Source organism: Equus asinus, chromosome 12, assembly GCF_041296235.1.
Source record: "Equus asinus isolate D_3611 breed Donkey chromosome 12, EquAss-T2T_v2, whole genome shotgun sequence".
NCBI classification, from domain to species: Eukaryota; Metazoa; Chordata; class Mammalia; order Perissodactyla; family Equidae; genus Equus; species Equus asinus.
This window is the reverse complement of record NC_091801.1, coordinates 18,456,228-18,471,111: the sequence shown is the minus strand read 5'-3', so window position 1 is coordinate 18,471,111 and position 14,884 is coordinate 18,456,228. Positions and strand designations below refer to the sequence as shown.

Below are 14,884 nucleotides of genomic sequence, written 5' to 3'. Positions count from 1 at the left end.
TACTTCCCTAACTAATTTGCTTGTAACCTTGTAACCCATTAAACCAACGATTCCTTACTTGTCTGCTTTCTTGGTCACTACTCAAGGTGTAAGCTCTCAAATCCCTTATCTTGACTGTGCTTCCTCTCTGCAACCTAACCTTATACCATTCCTTTCCCTCCCAAACCTTTTCACTGTGCCCTGTGGAATTCTGCCTACATTAACAAACTCCTATTTATCATCCTATCTTTTTCATATTTCTTTCATATTCTTGCCTTAATTAAAACTTAGTTTCCCCCCTGAGGCTGCTAGATTATTTCCTGGAGCCCTCTCAACTAGAGACTTTATTCATTTACACTTTGTGAACCTCGAGATTGGAGAGGGTTCTCACTTCCTCTATTATATGTAGAATTTTTTCTCTTGGGAGAATTTAGCAAACTTCATTGTAATTGTTGTCTCTTTTATCTGACGGTAAATTTTATGAAGATGAGTACTTTGTCTTTTTTATCGATTTATGGTGCCTGGTAAATACTAGATTCTCAATATATATTACTTGAATACGTGAATCTATTAATAAAGAAAAGACTGAGTTGGCACAACAGAGCCAGATTATACATTGCATAGAATTGGTTCTATAGGCCAGTGATTTTTGTACTCTTGTTTTGTTTTTAGCCACAGAACACTTTCTTCCGAGTGAAATATTATGCAGAAATATTGTGTGTAGAAAACATAAAAACAGAGCTGCTTCGTTGGAACAGCAGTGAAGTATGTCTGTGGAGCACAGTTTGAAAAATATCTTTATGGGAAACATGTGGGCCTTGGAGTCATTTGAGTGAAGTGAAGACATGCTGTGAAACCAACAGTGTATAATGTATAGTTGGCATAGCAGAGAGAAGAGATAAGATAGATACTGGGAGACTGGTTAAAGAATATTCCAGTGGTCCTTGCATTAGATAATGAGAGCTAAATGGGGCTAAAGATTGAGCCATATGCAGGAATGCTTTTAATGAAAAATCTGTAAGAAATCTTGGTGATTGCTTAGGTAAAGGAGACATATAGAGAAGAGAATCAGAAATAATTGAAGTGCCCGGCCCGGTGAATGAAAGAATTAGTTAATGTGAAGTGGCAGAAAGACATGTAAGAGGAATCAGACTGCGTGTGATTGAACTCAGGTTGGAGTTCATAGAGCCCTTAGTTGAACCCCAAAGACATCATTTCATCAAGGGAAGAAGGCCAAGAGATGAAGACCTGCACCATTGCTGCTTCATTGTTAAAGGCAGAGTATCAGACCCAGTGCCCTGTGGTATTTATGTTTTGGTGGATTAATAATTTGATACTAAAATTGATTTTTATTGGAGAACAATTTGAAATCAATCCTGAGTGTATTGTATGTGACTTGGCAACAGTGAAATAGACTGCGTGTCACAGAGCTCTCAGAAAGCTCTTCACTGGGGAGATAGATTCGAATCTAAGTCATCCTCAAAAAACCAAAGATTGATAAGATGCTCATTTGATTAGGCTTTGGGGAAACAGGCATTCTCATATTTTGCTGGTGGGAATACAAAGTGGTACAATCCATATGGAAGGGAATTTGGTAATATTCAGCAAAATTATATATTCATTTCACTTTGACCAAGAAATCACATTTCTAAGGATCTTTCCCAAAGATAAACTGCATATGAAATGATGTACATACAAAACTGTTTGTCGTGACACTATTTTTAATAGAAAAAACTGGAAACAACTGGAATATCCTTCCAACATTGGAATATGATGCAGCTGTAAAAAGGAACAAAAAGGCTCTTTGTTCCTTACTTTGGGGTGATCTCCAGAATACATTGTTCCGTGGAAAAAACAAAGTGCAGATGTCTATAGTGTATATTTTTTTTTGTAGGAAAGAGTGTGGGGATTCAAAAGGAAATAATGAAACAGTAAATCAAAAACTAAAAACTAGCGACTTTGAGGAGGAGGGAGAGGCCGGTGGGAGGTAACAGGGGTAGAAGTTAGATGTCCCTACATGAATCTTGTTTATAGCTTTGACTTTAGAACCATGTACATATTTTAAACAGTTTAAAAAAATAATAAAATGCAATAATAAAACAATCTCTAGAACAATTGAAAATAAACTGAAGGGAAAAACCTAACTGTATTTTGTTTGGTGGTGTAAACACATGGAGAATAATTATTTTAAATGACTTTAAAACACAGAATTTCAGCTGTATATTCCTCATGGGATATATGTTAAGGACCAAAAATGTGCACAGAAATTTTACACTGCATTCAACAGTCTTATTGTTAAAAATATAGAGTTAGTATTTTGTAATTATGCTAATATCTTGGGAACTAAGATTTTAAGCAGAGGAAGAAATAGAAATATAAAACCAAGGAGTTTTAGTAAAAATCCTATGATTTTTAACTTGATTTGGAAATATAGTATGAAATCATATTTATTTTTCTCTTTCTAAAACAATACATATTCCCTAGCACTCTCCCCTGGAAAAGCCTAAAAACAGTAAGAAGTAAGTAGCAGTGAACACCATCCATGCTAGCGTCCATGCTGTAATCTCTAAATGCCCTTTCCCCCTTAAAGGAATCAGAGTTCCATGAAAAAATGATGATTCCAGATCCAGGCAAGAAATGTGCAAGATGGTCCTAGGATGTCTTGACTGAAAGCAAGGGAGCTGTACAAGATTACTGAGGTTTTATCAAAAGGACGCAGGAGCCCAGTTGATGGGACTTTCACTGGCCATGGATGGGCCAGTTAGAGCTTGATGAAAGAAATCGCCCTTTTTACTTCACTCATGTTTGACAGTCGTTGTGCAGAGTGTTTCTGTACATCTTTCTGAGTTCCTATGCTGCATCTTAAGTTCACGTCTTCGCTTTCTTTTTCTCATTTCTTTATTCTTGTTGCCAACCTTTGTAAGATAAGTTTTACATAGACAGATTTTTAGGATTGTTTCTGCCTATACTTTTTGAAGTTAAAATTTCATTTTGAATTTAAAGATCTTTCTATAGAATACACACAGAGATAGCTATACTTTTTATATTCTAAATAGTTTAATATCAAACCTTTTGCTGATAGGATCCTGAAGTCAATATATAAACTTTTTTTGCAGTTTTATTAAAAAAGGATTATTTTATCTTTATTATTGAAAAATAAAATTACAAAGTAATAAAAACAATTTGAGTTAAATATAGGATGGGATATATGAAATTTAGAGACTACAAATGCTAGACTGTATAATTACTTGCTCAGTGTTTTATTTATCTGTTCACAAACATCAATTAAGTACCTTCCAAGACATTGTGTTAAGGGCTCAAGAAAAAAAATTTTTGAGGGCATGATCCTTGCCTTCAACAGCTCACATAGAAAGCAATTTTATTTCTCAGTTTTAACCTTTGCTAATTGAGGAGAAATAGGTTTGTACAATATAAAAAGACAACTCCGCATTATTATTCTAGTCTTTTATTCTATTATTAGATTATAGAATCATTACTATGTATAAAATAGTTATTCTAGACTTTATACCACCTAGCTGTTTATAAGACTTGGTGCAAGCACCAACATCTCAGGAAATTCTTCTTAAGATCTAATCTCTAGGTGAAGTTAGGAACAGTCTTCCCTGCTCTCATAGCAGCTTGTGAATTCCTCTTTGTTACTACCTTTAGTGTGCCTGAGTGTAGTTATTTGTTTAAATTTGTCTTCCACCAGAATCTGAACTTCTTGAGGATTGGTACCTTGTCTTAATTAAACATTTTTGCATTTCTGGTGCCTTGTACACTGCCAAATGATGAGTGAACAAATGAATGCATGTACGCCATTTCAACCATTTATTTTGGAAAGCCTACTTAATATTAGGTTAAAGATTTTAAGTATCACTTATCATATAATTTAAACTTTGAAATAGTTGAAGATCCTGAATTAGGCACATTAATTTTGTTAGCTAGTCTTGCTCTTTTTTTTTCTTCTTTTTTGACTGACCATCACAAAATGTTATAGCTAGAAAGAGACCTTACACGTCATCTAATCCTTTCCCCTGCTTGACGGACGAAAGAAAGGAGGAGTTTGCGGTTATAAAACTGGCCAGTGGCACAAGTGAGACTCAGAATTACATCTTAGACTCTAACTCCAGTGTTCTTTCACTGTAGCAGGCTCTTTTTTTAAAATACTGCTACTATTCTAATGTAGGATATAATTAATAATTATTTATAGTAATTAATAATACAATATACTGTAATAATAGTAGTGGCAGTAGTAATGATGGTAACTGTGCTGTTGAGTTCATAACTATAAGGTAGTTTCTTTTAGCTTTATTTCATAGATGAGGAAAATAGAGACTCAGCAAGGCTAAGCCACTCTCCCAAGCCACACATAATATATGGCAGAATTAGACTCATCCAGGTTTGTTTGCTTCTCTTATCTCTTTACTGCCTAATTTATGGATGGTGCCTTTAAAAACAAAATTCACAATCATTTACGTGTGTTTTATTTTAAAATTACTTGTTTGGAGCATTACAAAAATCTTACCCTGTATCCTAATCCGAAAGGTGTGATTAAGACTAAAACATCTGTGTGGTCCCTGCAAGCTCTAAATGCCCTTTGGTTATGAGTGGAATCAGGTCGCTCTGGCCATCAGTTAGCAGTGTTAGGACTAAAACCCAAGGTCTCCTTGAGTCAGAGGTTGATGATTTTTCCCTGCCCCACAGTATTGGGGATTGTCTCTTCTTGGGTGATTTTTCTTGAAGCAATGAAATGAAAGGAATCTGTATAGGTCAGTTTCATACTTCCTCTGCAGACTAAAGCTTCTGTTTTATTGTCCAAGCATTACATTCTTTTCAGTCTCTAATTGAAATTTCTTTTGAATTACAACAGATACATTCACGTAAGTTCTTCATTGGAGAGATCTGTAAAAATATATATCACCAACTTTAATTTTTAAAGATAATATGTCAGCCTTATATAAATTCTTGGAATTTATCCTGTAATGGGCTGGTGTGCATTTTAGTCTTACCTGGAATTTTTCTTGGATATTTGCATGCTTAATACTGATTTAAAAATAAGCTCAGAATTACCCCTAAATTCTGACTACTACTGGACTTCTTGTTTCGTTGCTGACCTCTTTTCTTTATCTTCTTGTATAGGGCTTTCCATAGGGCTTTCCAAACCATTGAAAGCCAGTAATGAAATGGAAAGTCTAGTAGCACTTAGTGCAGCAAGGGCATAGCTCACTGAAGAAAGGAAATTACTCTCTTTTCACAGCTGGTCTCCCAATGTACAATGTACCTTCAGTAAGTATCTGCAGGACAATTTAAAGCTGCTTCCGTGTAATCATTAGATTTTCTTTAAATCTCTGAAATGTAGTCATTCATTTTAATTCTCCCTCCTATGTTACTCACTTATTCCAGTTCCTAAAAAATAATTGTCTTTCAAGTACAGTTTTTAATATAAATCTCACATATGCTTTACTGTCTGGTGACATAAAGAATGCTCTTGGAAGAGCTTTATAAAATAACTTACTGAAAGTCTTCAAGAAATTCACAGTTGAACAAGAAGAAAGTACTATATGCATCTGGATCTAAGAGACTAGATCTAATCTATATTTGTCTTTTTATAGCCATACCTTACATTTAAGAAATGAAAACCTACTTGACTGGAAACAACCCATAATTTTGGTGACAAACACAATACATTAAAACCTTTATTGAGTAGAAATCATTTTACTAAACCAAAAGTCACTATTAAGTTGAATATCGTTTATAGGTTTTTACCAAGATGTTCACCATTTTGAGACACTCTTTCAATTCTCCTATTTTTTCAATTTTTAGAGTATATTTCTTAAGGATTAGGATTTAGGATGATGACTTTTTGACCCCCCAACAACGAATAATAATGATAACAAAAATAATAATGGCTAAAGATTGTGCTCTTTCCATGTACCAGGTGCACTACTATAAACTTATATGTATTGTCTCAGTCCTATAACAGCATTATGAGGTAGAAATGTTGTTATTATCCTCATTTTACAAGTAAGGATTTAAGTCTTAGGAAGGTTCAAGGTCAGTTAGCAGCGGAGACAAGATATTTGAGTAAAGTTTTCTAATTCTAAGAAACCTTTGTGCTTTACCTTTACTGCTAAACTGCTGTTGCGTGAGCCTCAGTTATCAACACTCAAAACACTTTGAAGATGCTGGACAATTACTTGTTAGGAAAGTGTTCCAGTGTATTTTTTGAGGGGTTTTTAGCAGCAGGAGTTTTTTAGCAGCATAGTTTTGGTGGTTGATACTCAATTAACCAGTTAATCACCGTTCCCTAGTTATAAGGATTTCCAGTAATTCTTGTGTCTTTAAAAGATTAGTATGATTTTCATTCATCAGTGTCATAGTGCTAATTTTTATTCATTACCTGGTAGAACATGAGGAGTTGGACAAAGCAAAATGCCTTGCAAGTTTTATAGTGAGTCTATTTAGAACCTAAAATAGGCACTTTTTTGGAGAATTTTCTTTTGGGAGATATGTTATCTGCTATATTTTAATTTTATAATCGTATTTATGGATTTAAAAAATAGATATTTCTAAGTATTCCTTATTGTATATCAGGAAACATGACAAGAAATAGCTTCTTAATCAAAATTCAGTATTTTGTGCTTGTCTATTCTTATATAACTGTATTGATCATAATTACGTAGTCTGACACAAATAATCCTAATAGCTTATGTCTTTCTTAACAGATTTTATTAAACAAAGAAGAGCGGGACTGAATGAATTCATTCAGAATTTAGTTAGGCATCCAGAGCTTTACAACCAGTAAGTAATTCTCAAAGTATTATAAAGAGGCACTGAAACCAAACCTAAGAATATTGACTAAGCTACTGATACAGATTTTACACGTTCTATGGAATGTTGTCTTGCTATGTGTGTTTGTAAAATCGTCCTCGAGCATTTTCCCTTGGTGTTCTTCACTCGTTTTCCCTCCGTAACTCAAGGCCCTAGTTGTTTTCTTTCTTCCCTTTGTACTTGAATTAGTTTTGTAGATTAAACTTGAAGGAAATTTGCATAGCACACAGTTAAAACATTTTGCTAATTATTTGATGTTATATTTATTCATGTATTCAAAAAGGATTTATTAAGTACCTGTTGTGTGCATGGAGAATATAAAGAGAAAGGAGTGTTGTCCCTGCCTTCCAGAGGCATAGGCTCCCAGTCTAGGAGGAGAGACAGATGTATAAACAAGCTGTTAAAGCTAGGGAAGTTTTATGATAGAGCTGCTAGAAGATTACAGAGAAAAATGTGACCGGCTCTTCTTGGGGAAGGTCAAAAAAGGCTTCCTGGGGCTTAAAGGATGTGCAGTCACTTAAGCCAAAAAGGAAGAGCATTCGATGCAAAGGGAGCAGTTCGTGTAACAGAGTCTACAAAAAGCCTGAAATGTTCAGGACGCTTAAGTATTAACATTTCATGGTGACTGGAACACAGGTTTTCAGAAAGGAGATGAGGCTGAAGGAGTTTGGCAAGGGTTGGACGCACGTGCCACCACATCTTGTTCCACCTGGGGTGATGTTATCCCTCAACCCAGACGAGGCTTCCAGTGCTTCTCAAAACAGCATTCCAGGCAGCCACTTAAGATGCGGGTTCTTTCCTGTCCCTGTATGTCTCGTGCTAATGAGTTTAAACTTCCTTCTGTAGCCCAGCAGCTCCCAGTGAAGGGAGGAGAGCAGGTCATATCAGAAATTCCTCAGAACGTTTAGGTAGATCCGTGGTTTGAGATGTTTTTCTTATTTTTTCGTCTGTTAATTGGTTCACAGGTATTTGTGATATTTATTATGATCTGTAATTTACGTATCTGCTACTCACATTGTTTTGTATAAAGTATTTGTACTTGTATAAAGTATTGTATTTTAAGAAGAAATAAAGGAGACAAAGCAAAATATCTGGGGAGCTTTTCCACAGCTCACCTGTCTGTAGATCTAAAGGTTGCCTTCTAGACAGTGATGCAGACATACACACTTTAACAGTCTTTCAGAATCACGACATTGAAGGACTGTATTTTGTAGCAATTGTGCTGAAAACAGTGATTAACATTTCTATAGTTCTTTACAGTTTACAGAGGGCTTCTACCTTCTGAGCAGGTCCTCTGACCTTTTTTAACTTACTTAATTTAATTTACTAAACTAGTAAAATACTAGAACCAGACCTCCTCTAACCAAGGTCTTCCACGAAGTGCTCTGGGCTTCCCGTGATGCTCACAGGTAGAACAAGGGTCGGGGACAGGTGGGGCACCTTCGGGAGCTCCGGCATTAGCCAGGGCACTGAAGAGCAGGTGCCTTTCCACTCAGGGCCTCCAGCAGGTGGCAGAGAGGCACAAAATTGGGGAGGATCTTTGAACTCAGGCTTCTGCATAAGATGTGGTTCTCAGCAAGGAGACTTTTACTCTTTGGCTCTTTGTGTTATTATTTTTTTAAACATTATGCCTTTTCCCTAGGACAAATTCTGTGTTATCTTCAGCTTAGATCTACCTTCTAACCTTTAATTTTTGCTGTATGCACTTGAGATTACTTCTAATTGGCAGGTTACTGGCTTGTTTGAAATATAATTCATACATTGAAAGTTTGAATTTGTCTCCTCCTTTGACAGAGCCTCACATAGAATAAATTTCTCCTGGTGTTTTTAACAGTGTTACTCAGAATCTCCAATATTATATATTAAATTCTGAATATTCATTCTGGACCTAGAAGTGTAGTATTATAAGGATGTTATATTCAGTATTAAAATTCAACTAAATGCAATTTGATTATTTTAATTTTAACATTATACTATGAAATACACAATTCTTAAGTATACTACCCAAGTTACATACATGGACCCTGTAACTACTACCATTCCATTTAAAGTAGAGGATATTTCTATCACCGCAAAAATAAATAGCCAAGAGTTTTCTTAAACTTAATTTTTAACTGACATTTTCTTTTTAATAAGAAGTGATATTTTCGTATTTTTCTTGATCTCGTCTGTTATTAACGGAACTTTATGTTCATGCTCTTCATTTGAACATCAAACTGTTCGTGAAATAGTGTAGATTTAAGAGAGCAAGAAGACAAGCCAATCAGCAAGTGTGTCTTGAATACCTACTGTGGGCCTATTACTACCACACTGGGGAAATGTAATTCAAAACTAGCTTTACTTCAACAGGGAAAAGATTATTTTTAAATTGAATTTATTGAAATTGAATTTACAAATCATTTAAAAACTGGAATAAAATATGTTAGTATTTCTCTGACTTCTGGATACAAGAAGGTTTTCTGAGCATATTGGCAGCGAATAATCTGTTACAAAGTAAAACCGTAACAAATCTGATTAATAAAAACTTTGACCTCCAAAAATTACAAGCAACATTAAAAACCGGAAAATGTAGAAGAAGTTTCCCATGATAGAGGACAACAGATAAATATACTTAGTGTAGAAAGAACTCATGCATATGATACACATTTAAGACACCAAAAGACAAAGCACATTAACAGTTTGCAAAAGAGAAGATACAAATGACTGATTAATTAGAGAAACTTGACATTTCCTTATCTATTTAAGAAATGTAAATGGAAGCAAAAATACCTTATTTTAGCTTTATTGTAGTATAACACATACAGAAAAGAGCACAAATCATGACTGTACAGCTTAATGACTTACCACAAAGTGAATGCATCTGAGGTGCCATCGCCCAGGCCAAGAAACAGACGTTAGCAGCCCCCCTTGAAGCCCCTCACATGCCTCTTTCAAATACTGTTCTTTCTCTCCTTCCCAAAGGTAATTACTTATTTGATTTTTAGCAGCGTAGATTAATGTGCCCTGTTTTTGAACTTTATATGAATGGAATCATACAGTACATATTCTCTTCTGACTTATTTTCAGCAATGTGAGAGTCATCTGTGTTGTTGCATATAGCTGTAGTTTGTTCGTTTCCATTGCTGTATAATATCCCATCGTATGAATATACCACAGTTTATCCATTCTGCTGATCATGGACATTTGAGTTGTTTCCGTTTTCTGGCTGTAATGAATAAAGTTGCGATTAACATATCTTTTGGTGTGCATGTGCAAGCATTTTCTGATGGATAATGGAGTAGAATTTCTGTGTTGTAGGGTATGTATATGTTTAACCTTAGTGGTTAATGCTAAATAGTTTTCCAAAGTGATTGTACCAATTTACACTTCCACTATCAGTATATGAGGTCTCATTGCTGACCTCACCAACATTTAGTATTGTTAATCTTTTCAATTTTAGCTGTTCTGATGAGTGGGTAGTGGTATCTTATTGTTTTAATTTGCATTTCACTAATCACTAAGAAAATTGAGTACCCTCTCTTTAAAGTACTATTTTTCACTTATCATCAGAGATGCTAATATAAACTGTAACATTTAATGCTAACCAAGGCTGGAAAGAGTCTTTAGGATGTTCATATATTGCTAAGAGAGTATAAATTGGTACAGCCTCTCTGGAAATTAGCTTAAGAAACTGTATTTAAAGCCTGAAATTGGTTTATAATTCAGACCAAATAATTTTATTTTTAAAAATCTGATTATCGTAGGTACAGTTCTAGTGTTATGCATGATGATTATCAATTGAAACATTATTTAAATAGTAGTGAAAATTGCATAGTAAAAAGTTGGAAGCCATCTATATATCCTAAAGTGAAACAATCATTGAGTAACCTTTAGTGGAACTATTGTACAACATCATACGTGTATCAAAAGTGATTGTTTACAAAGAATTTTTAGCAACATGGTGAAGTGCTTATGATGTAATTTTTAGTGAGAAGTAGTAAAATAAAATACTTTAAATATAGCATGATCTTAACTGTGCAGGGAAAAAGATTGAAATAAAATATGCCAAAGTGTTAATAGTAGTTGCCTCCGTATTGTAAGATTGTAGATTGCCACTCCTACCTTTAAAAAAATGTCTTGAGGTGAAATTCATATTACATAAAATTCATCATTTTAACTATTTTTTAAAGTGAACAGCTCAGTGGTTTTCAGTATAGTCACAATGCTGTATAACCATCAGTATCTTATTCTGTCACCCCAAGTCTAATCTAACAGTAACATCACCCCAAAAAGAAACTGTACTTTCAGATTTCCCCTTTCCCCCAACCCTTGGCAGCCACTAATCTACTTTCTGTCTCTCCGGATTTGCCTATTCTGGACATTTCATATAAATGGAATCATACATGTGTAACCTTTTTCATCTTCCTTTGTTCATTTAGCATAGAGTTTTTGAGATTCATCCATGTTGTAGCATGTGTCAGTACTTCATTCCTTTTCATGGCTGAATAGCATTTCCTTCTATGGATGTGCTGCATTTTGTTTGTCCATTCATCATTTGGTGGACATTTGGGTTGTATCTTCTTTTTGGTTATTATGAATAATGCTGCTATGAACATTTGTTATGAGTTTTTATGTGAACACGTTTTTATTTTTGGGTATATACTTGAGAATGGAATTGCTGCGTTATATATTAACTCAGTGTTTAACTTTTCGAGGAACTGCCTAACTGTTTTCCACAGTGGCTGTACCATTTTACATTCCTACCACTCTCTTCCCTTTTTAAAAATTATTTTTCATCTTTCTGAATTTCTTACGAGTGTATATTATTTGTATTTAATTATTAAAAACAATTTTGGAAATCTTATCATTTGTGACAACATGGATGGACATTTAGGGCATTATGCTAAGTGAAATAAGTTAAATAGAGAAAGATGAATACCATATGAACTCACTTATATGTGGAATCTAAGAGGAAGAAAAAAAGAGTTAATAGATACAGAGAACAGATTGGTAGTTGCCGGAGGGGTGGTGGGTGAAATGGGTGAAGGGGATCAAAAGGTATAAACTTTCAGTTATAAAATAAAGAAGTAATGGGATGTAAGGTGCAGCATGGTGACTATAGTTAATAATACTTTATATTTGAAAGTTGCTAAGAGAGTAGGTCTTAAAAGTTCTCATCACAAGAAAAACATTTGTAACTATTTAAAATGAATAGTCCATTTTTTTCTCTTCATCCCCGTTTTTTCATCTCCATTGTTGGTACCCATTTGAATATGTTTGTTAGATGTCTTTGGATATCTCTTTATTGACTGTTGCTTTGTATCTGTGAGTATTTGATAGATATACATAAATAGTACTGTGCTCTAGTGCCTTGTTTCTGACTGCTGACTGTATTCTCTGTAGGCAGGTACCAGAGCTTGCTTACTCATTTCCCTAGTGGTAGCTGGCTGTTTGCTTCTGATTCACTACTACAGAGAATATTGCAATGAGTATCCTAGTTACATGTCTTTCACTAAACCTGTACATGATTTTTTCTGGGGTTTATTCCCAGAACTGAAATTTCTGCGCCTAGGGAAAATGCATACAGTTTCACCAAATATTGCCAGATTGCTTTTCAGAAAAGTTGCCTCATTTTACATTCTTACCAGTAATACGTGAGGGTGTCCTTTCCCTATATCCCTACCAACTTTTGGTATTACCTATCTTTCTAATTTTTGCCAATTAATGGACATAAAGTAGATCTCATTATTGTTTTAATTTGTATTTTTCTGATTATTAGTGAAGTGGGGCATCTTCATAAATTTCCTTACCATTTGGGTTTTTTCTTCTATGAACTGTCTGTTTATAGCTTTGCCCATTTGTCTTCTGGATTCTGTATATTTTTTGTTAGTTTTCTTATTCTTTTTATAATAATGAATATTAATGGATTGTGTTTGGCTTTCTTACTGTAAATGCTACTATAGTTACTTTTATTTTCGTGTTAAAAGGGAGAAGAGCTGTAGAAATACAAAGTCATAATAAAGTTAATTTTTGTTTTTAGTCCAGATGTCAGAGCATTTCTTCAAATGGACAGTCCAAAGCATCAGTCAGATCCATCTGAAGATGAGGATGAAAGAAGTACTCAGAAGGTAGTAAGAGGAATTGTATTTTTTAACAGAAAAAAATACCATTCCCCAAAGATGAAATTATTGGCAACTCTAGGACAACTTTACTTAAAATGAAGTAATTTCATCCATTATAGATTTTCTACTGTGTAGAATACATAGAAACAAATGCATATCCCTCTTACTGATTACTCTTTCTTATAAATTTATAGAATGAGTACTTTGTATAATAAAAAGTAATACATGTCAGTTAAATCAAGTTTTGAAAATAGTAAGAAGTATAACCCGTATTATCACCAACTAGACCTAGTAATTTTTAACATTTTAGTGATTTTCTTTCTAATCTTCTTTTAACATATAGGAATTTTTTTAATTATCTAATTTTGATTATATAGTAAATACAGTTTTGTACCCTGCTCTCTTCACTTTACATGTTATCTTTTGATCATTACATACCTTCACCATCACCATCCTGCTTGAAGCTATTGTTTGAATTTTGGCCAGCAGGAAAGGCCTTTCAATCCTTTGAAAGGATTACGTACCTCTTTCTCTGTGTTGTCAGGTTTTTAATACACAGAGCGATCAATACACGTGTGCCAGTTGACATCAACTAACTTTTGTTGCTGAGCTATAGACACATAATCAGTATGCATTCTGAATAAAGAATAAGATATTTTTATTTTTTTAAATTATTTGTGAAACAGTTAAATAAATATGACAAGCTTGTGCCTTATTCTGAAAATATTTTCAACATTTACTTTAGAAAGTTACCTGTGATAGCTAAATTACAGTAGTTTGACTCAAAGGATTATTAAGTAGCAATTACAATTATAAATGTTATATAAATGTAGTACCTTTATAATTCAAAATTGATTGTAACTCTTGTTAAATACATAAGTGAAAATCAGAGGTGTTGGGTTGAAGTACCTTTTTGTCTTGATAATGTCTTTTAATTTTGTCGTAGTTTTCTTTTTGTGAATTAAAAGATAATATCGTGAGTTGGAACATTACTGTTTCACAGGTAGAATCTTCATTTGGAAAATAGACATATTCTTTTTTTGAGACTACTGGAAACTAGTGAGTTTCTTTATCTAATGCCCCAAGGGGATTCTCAGTTAAGAGAACAGATTTAACTTTTTCATCTGTGACACAGTTGTTCCTAGTACAATGTAAAATTTTATTTTTATTTTATATCTGTGTAACTGGTCAAAAGAGAAACAACAAGCTGGGAAAACATTTGTAACAAATAAGGCATAAGAAGGAATACATCTGTGTAAAAAGCTCATACAGTGGGTTTCTGAAAATAATGATATTTAAGACCCCAGTAGATAAAAGGAAAAGGACATGAAGAAATACTCTTAGTAAACAAGTATGTGGGAGATTGTTCAGCCTTGATGCCAACAGCAATAGCAAATGAAGTTTTTATTTATTTATTTTTTATTTTATTTTATTTTTTTGAGGAAGATTAGCCTTGAGCTAGCATCTGCTGCCAATCCTCCACTTTATTGCTGAGGAAGACTGGCCCTGATCTAACATCCATGCCCATCTTCCTCTACTTTGTATGTGGGACGCCTGCCACAGCATGGCTTGTCAAGAGGTGCCATATCCGCACCTGGGATCCGAACCGGCAAACCCCAGGCCACCAAAGCGGAACGTGCACACTTATCTGCTGAGCCCCTGGGCCAGCCCCAGCAAATGAAATTTTTAAATGGGAGATTTTTTTTTTCCTCTACCAAGTTAACAAAAATGTAAAGTAAATAAAATACTGTAGGACTGATAAGGGTAAGTCAGGTACAGTGGGCACCCTTGGGCATTACTAATGTCGTCATAACTGTATGCACCTCTATTGGAAAGCAATTTGGCAATATGTATCAAACATGAAAATATTCATGTCACTTAGGAGTTGATACAAATGAAATAATCCTTCATATGGAAGGAAACAAAGGTGTTCATTTTAGTATGATTTATAATGAAAAATTAAAGTCAGC

General features: G+C 34.2%; 1 protein-coding gene across 6 annotated transcripts in view; it reads left to right on the top strand.

Moving 5' to 3' along the window:
* SGK3 (serum/glucocorticoid regulated kinase family member 3) overlaps window positions 1–14,884 on the top strand; it is a 120,957-nt gene that overhangs the window by 75,572 nt on the left and 30,501 nt on the right. For all 6 annotated transcript variants that reach the window (XM_014838507.3, XM_044780247.2, XM_070481144.1 and 3 more), the window contains exons 5-6: window positions 6,708–6,783; window positions 12,833–12,920. In XM_014838507.3, coding sequence (XP_014693993.1) covers window positions 6,708–6,783; window positions 12,833–12,920 — 164 coding nt within the window. The remainder of the gene's footprint in view (window positions 1–6,707; window positions 6,784–12,832; window positions 12,921–14,884) is intronic.